The sequence below is a fragment of the Gavialis gangeticus genome, unplaced genomic scaffold (genome assembly GCF_001723915.1).
Source record: "Gavialis gangeticus isolate Ggan-Ray unplaced genomic scaffold, GavGan_comp1, whole genome shotgun sequence".
Classification (NCBI taxonomy): Eukaryota; Metazoa; Chordata; order Crocodylia; family Gavialidae; genus Gavialis; species Gavialis gangeticus.
The window spans coordinates 6,294,806-6,301,065 of record NW_017729012.1 but is presented as its reverse complement, the minus strand read 5'-3'; the positions used below and the strand labels follow the sequence as shown (position 1 = coordinate 6,301,065).

General features: G+C 39.1%; 1 protein-coding gene across 2 annotated transcripts in view; it reads left to right on the top strand.

The window, feature by feature from the left end:
- USP32 (ubiquitin specific peptidase 32) overlaps nucleotides 1-6,260 on the top strand; it is a 140,140-nt gene that overhangs the window by 104,131 nt on the left and 29,749 nt on the right. For both annotated transcript variants that reach the window (XM_019511114.1, XM_019511113.1), the window contains exons 16-18: nucleotides 2,502-2,656; nucleotides 4,264-4,345; nucleotides 5,028-5,102. In XM_019511114.1, coding sequence (XP_019366659.1) covers nucleotides 2,502-2,656; nucleotides 4,264-4,345; nucleotides 5,028-5,102 — 312 coding nt within the window. The remainder of the gene's footprint in view (nucleotides 1-2,501; nucleotides 2,657-4,263; nucleotides 4,346-5,027; nucleotides 5,103-6,260) is intronic.

Here is a 6,260-nt window from a genome sequence, read left to right as displayed (position 1 = left end):
AGCAGAACAGGTGATTGGTAAAACTTTTTAAAGGGCTTTGTTCACAGCTCTTCTACCAGGAGGGGGAAGCAAAGGGCATTTCATTTTTTAAGCAAAATAAGTTATGTAGTTTAAAAAAAAATCTTAGATTGGTGGCAAGGGAGTGAGAAACAAGTACTGCATAAAAAAACAGCTGAGGATGGCAGATCATATTGTCTCCATCTGCAATCAATTATGTAGTTATAGAATATTTATATCTGAATTTATTTCGGAGAGTCCTTTTAATGTAGAGAACTACAGTATAATAAATCTCATTGGTGGTCATTCATCTGCTGGTTCACATGTCTCTCTGAACTCAGGTTGGTTTAGAGTTATCCGAGTAATTAACTGTGATGCAAAGAATTATATACTCCCATAAGAAGAGGTTAAGCCAGTGAGACATGAAATCTCTATTTGAGGCAGTTTACAAAGTTTAACTTTGTGCCGTGGGCTCAAAATTGCATGTAGGTGGTATCTGAATCCTAGATTATTTACTGATAAAATAATTAAAGCACATCACATAGTTGTAATTTGTATTCTCACTTCAAGATTGCTCGGGTCTTGCACCCAAGACTAGTTTTTAATTCATAATATTTTACAGCCAGCTCTGAAATGGCATTACAAGGTTTCTTTTCAGTTAGCAGGTTTGCATGCACAGTTGCTGATGCTACTATAGATGTCAGTGCAGATCCCCAGTTTTGGCATGAATGCATGGCTGAATATTCACAAATGGAAATTTGCATGCTTATGTGCATGCCCAGGTGCAAGAAGACTTGATCACTGAAAATCAGATCTGAGGGGTACATTGGCTTTAGTAAGAATATGTTTAAAATATATTATGCAGATACTTGATTTTTCACTGCTTTGAAAACATCCATAATCTATAGTAATATTAAAAATCCAAAGTTTTCTAATAAGTGGCTGCCTGCTTGATCAAGCTATGCTTCAGAAACTGCTTACTGTCCAAAATCATGTTTCTTCCTTGATGCAGTACAGTGGGAAGTGCTGTGTTTAGAAATCTAAAAATTCCTAATTCAAGTACATATGTTTTTCTGATATACCAAATTTGATCTTGATTTGGAATTATTTTGCTCTGCACTAATTATTTTTTCAATCAATTAATCTTTTTGAGTTTTTAAATATGCTTTCTTGCTGTAATCTTATGACTAATCCTCATGTTTAATTTTAGAAAAATGCTTTTTTTTGTAATCTTTAAGGGAATAATCGTTTGTTTGGTGTATTAAGTTAAAACAGATGCCTTGCTGACTTATGATTGTGGTTTCGTTTTCCTCTCCTGTAATATAGCATTTAATCTTGTAATTTCCCATATTTTAAGATTAGTTTGTTTCTTGTCAATGCAAATGTACTGCCTCAGTTGCTTACTTTAAAGTTATACAGCTATGTAGTCAGGGCTAGGATACATCATTTTTTCCTCCATGAATGTTTTAAAGCAGGGGCGGGCAATTATTTTGGGCGGAGGGCTGCTTTACTGAGTTTTGGCAAGCCATCGAGGGCCGCGTGCCGGGCAGCCGGGAGCAGATGTATATTAACTTTCTAATTTTTTTTTTTTTTAGGGGCCCCATGGGCTGGATAGAATGGCCTGGCGGGCCACATTTTATCCACCCCTGTTTTAAAGGCATTTTAAAAGAAAATCTTAGTTTTAAACTGTACAAGTCCCAGAAAAGTAAAAGATGAAATCTTAGTAATCTAGACTGTTTGATACTTGTTATCTGAGAGTTCAGGATCAGAAAATGAGCTAAGTATGTCACAGTGCTAGTATTGGCAAACTTTGCGCTGAAGTGAGTTAATTAGTATTGCAGACTTGTGTGTGAATGTTGAATTCCTAGGCATCTTCCCAAAATGTTGCGCAGGTCTTCAGCCTTAGAGTAAGCCACTTGTAAAAGTGCTGGACTGATTTAATTTTCACAGATAAACAGTCATCTCTCTAGAAGAGATGCAGCAAAGTGGTGCTGCTTTCCAGCACAAAGCAGTGACCTGGAATGTTTTAGCACTTTCATTATATGTAACATCCTTTATAAGATTATCCTGAAGGAAGCTATTTTAGTTTAATTTTTGAAAGTACCTTTTGACCTCCGCATCTCATCCAGTTTGTGACGCTGGTAAATCTTATGGCATATTTTTAAACTGATTATTTCCTGTCCGTGAGAGCCTCATTAGAAAGTCCCTTTATTAAATGTTTGGCAAGAAGCAAGGGTGAGGTTGCTGGTCATAGCAACTCAAGTGGAAACTAACCCAGTTCTAGTGTGGCGTGCGAACTATCTCCACAGGTATAATGAAGCCTGCTGTTCCACTACGGTCCATTTTAGGTCTACAATAAGACGAGTTAGCACTATGTTTTGTTTTGTTTTTTTGCAAAATGCTTTAACCTGAACGTCTCAGGAATAATTTATTAAAGTGATCTGCTTGTTACTTTTGCATGTGCATTATGATCATCTTTGCCTCTCTCATGATTATGCTCGCAGGGAATGTACCTTCTCCCAACGCTCCTTTAAAACGGGTGTTGGCTTATACAGGCTGCTTTAGTCGGATGCAGACTATTAAAGAAATACATGAATACCTGTCACAGAGGTTACGAATAAAAGAGGAAGACATGAGGCTATGGATATACTACAGTGAGGTAACAAACTTTTCTAAGGGTTTTGAATGTTGTCTCTGCACTTTTCTTCAATATGCTCTTAAACACTAAAAATAAATACATCGGGTAAGGCATCAGAGTTGCATATTCACTTTAAACATCTTCATCTGAAAGCTTGGGCCAAAATATGGTACTAAAGGCTGCCTTTTGCGTGTGCCTGTTAATTTTTTTTTGTTTTTACTTCTAGCTCCAACTTTTGAATCTTTGGGTTTATTGATCAAGAATGTTGATTTAAATTTTAGTCTGATGTTTATATACATGTATTCTAATTTATCTGGTCATATATTTAAAATATTGCAACTTTTAAATAATTAAAGCTAGTGTATAATTTTAGTACAACCACCTTAAACTCGCTTTAATGCTCATTAGCCTATTTTAATGCACAAAACCCGTAACTTAGTTAATACACATTAAAATAGGCTAATACACTTTAAGTGCCACTAAAAAACTATGCTCTTCAGTTAATGCACATTAAGATGGGCTAATGCACATTTTCCTAGTACTGCACAATGGAGGGCTCTCTTGCATATATGCTCTGGGGGTGGGAGGGGATGGCACTTTAGAGTGGCTCCGAGTACTGCTGTGATTAAAGTACTGCTGTGTCTCCTGTATCGCATCCCTGTGCTTAAAAATGGTGGCAGGGGTGTTTGAACTAAAGCCCATCTGATGCTGGTAAATGAGACGCAAGAGGCTGCTGGAGCACAGCAATTGCCACGCTCCACCAGACTTTATTAATCGAGGCTTCTCTGACGCGCTGGAATTCCAGTGCATTGGAACCTGTTTGGCGCTTATGTGTAGGCACCTGGAGGTACTAGATATAATGCACCTTAACTAAAGCGTGTTAATGTACGTGTAAATGCGCGCACTGTTTCCGTCACATACAACCCGTTCTCCGTTAGTTATCTGTTTGTATGTAAATCAGCAACTGTCCAGTTTCCATTCCTTATTTGCATGTTTATATTTTTATCTTACTGTGCAAATCTAAATGCTCAGAGATTTAGATCAGATTTAATAAACTGAAATCTGTACAGTGCACAGTCTTACTAACATGCCAGAGAAGAACCAAATTAGTTGGCATTATGCAGTTTACTCTGATCTTTCTGCAATGAGAACTGGTTACTTCATTTGCATTTTTCTTTTGTATGCTTCTCTGCGGAGGGCTCTTGACCAAGAGGTAGCACCTTAAGAATGGTTCGAATACTACTCTCTAGAGAGGTTAAGATCACAGCATGTTACTTTAGAAATAATAGCAAGTCTTGTTCAAGTGTCACGGGTAAGTCATAGCGTATAAATGGGACTTTGATTTAAGTAACTCTTGTGATGCAGCGTGAATAACCTAAATCGCCTATATATGGGCAAAGATGACCTTTACTAAGTCTTAGGATTTAGTTATTGTCCCTTTCTTCTTAACATTATCTAAAGCTGTGGGTCTTCTCTTTCTGAGTTGGCTAAGGGAGCTACTAAGCATATCGGTTCAACGTGCTTCATTGCTTTAAGATTTAAAACAAAATAACCTCAGGTGGGTGGCAGGGGTGGGGAGCTAAGAAATGCTTAAACAGTAAAGCTCTTTTTTGTTTGCTTGTTTTCAGAATCATCTCTCTCTCCTGGATGATGAGGATCATAGGCTGGAGTATCTGAAGATCAAAGATGAGCAGCACTTAGTAATAGAAGGTATAAAAGAAGATAATGGAGATTTACTGGCTTATACATTTAAACCATCAAATAATTTGCCTATATATGAAACTTTTGGTAGAGAAACATACCCCATGTTACATTTTCCGTGCAAGGCAATAAATATAACCCACTGTCCTGAATCTGCTGATTAACACATCAAAAAACACCCTGGAAAACATAGAAAAGTGTTGGGGGATTTTGGGGTTTTTTGTTTTTGCAAGCCTTAGGAAAGTAAAGGCTATAACATTTGCTAGAGTATAGTTAGAAAACAAAGGGTTATAAAAGGCCACTGAATGAGGCAGGGTCCTGAAATGAGACTACATTTGAATCTGTTGTTGCTCTGTAACTGAAAATTATCTTTTCGTCAATGAGAAACATATTGTATCTGAATGTAAATGAATTTGTTTAATTATGGCTTGGTGCCATTTAAAATATTAACACACTAACCCCTGAAAAATGGAGTTTGCAAGTGGAAAGAGAGCTCAATATTAACGCTAATGTCTGGAAGAAGCAGAGTTAATGAATTAGAAACAGAACTGAAAATGAAAACCAATTTGAAGGTTAACAAGTTTCTAAGGTGTATTTTTATAAATATTTGGAAATAAAGTAACTTCTTTGCAACATAAGCTATCTGGAATAGGTTAAAAAATGAACCTTCTTGTATCTTATCTCTTTCTAGTTAGAAACAAAGACATGAGCTGGCCAGAAGAAATGTCATTTATAGCAAACAGTAGTAAAATAGACAGACATAAAGGTAAGTGTTTAAGTACAGAAACTAATTTATGATGAGAGGGGACACATCAACTAAGTGTTCCATTTGAAGCTGTTTTATTTTTTACACAAAGGCTGAAAATAGCAGAATAAGCCTTTTAGGATTTTGCTGCTTGTTTTGTTGTTTCTGTGTTGTAGACATCCCTTATTTGAAGTTACAGAGATCCTTTTATCTTCAGCTGTACCATTAACAAACTCTGAATAGAGAGCATTCTGACACTGCATTAAGATCTTTTGAATACATTGTTGCTTCTTTTCCATCTTGTTCAGAATGCAAGTTATGGATCTTTTACTTTTTCTCATTTTAAATGGAAGGGATGCTTAATGCATTTTTGCACAAAGATGGAAAATGCAAGATCAAGTCTTTTTACCTAATTCAGAATGAGGATTGCATTGATTATCACAATCTTTTCTGTGAGTTATATACAGGGATCTGGGTTTTCTGTTTGCCACGGAAAAACACGGGATTTTCTTTATTTTATAGAAAAAAAAACACACATTTTCTCCTTTCAAAGAAGAAAAACACAGGAAACAGAAGGTTTCCCCTTGCATGCTGGCAGAACCCCAGTCTGCAGGGGGCTGGGGAAAGCGGGAGGAGGGCCGTCAAGCAGGGGGTGCCAAGTATACATGTGTGCACATATGTGCACTTGGCAGCCAGGCAGCATGGAGAGCAGCTCCACACGGGCTGCTCCTCTGGGGAGCTGGCTCCCCACCACTGTGCACACTCCTGGGTGGGGGGGTGAGAGGGACGTGGGCCTCCAGTTTTGTACATGGGGTGGGGATGGATGTGGACTGGTGGCTGCGGGCTCGGGGCTCCCTGTCCTACTGGCCTCCCCCCTGGAGACCTCAGTGGCCTGGCGGGCAGGACCTAGCATGACAGAGCGGGGTGGGGAGGCTCGATGCCATTGCTGGGGGTCCTGTTACCACCAGGCGCCCCCTACCCACCTAGCAGCAGAGGGGGTGGTGGTGTGGAGTTGTGGCCCCTGCTAGTGCCAAGCAGTCCTGAGGTACCTTACCATGGCAGTGCAGGGCTCCCCGCAGTACCAAGCCTCCCTGTCTCGCTTTGCCACACTAGGTCCCACCTGCTGGGTTGTAGAGGCCTGTGAGGGGAGGGTAGCAGGGCGGGGAACCCCAAGCCCAC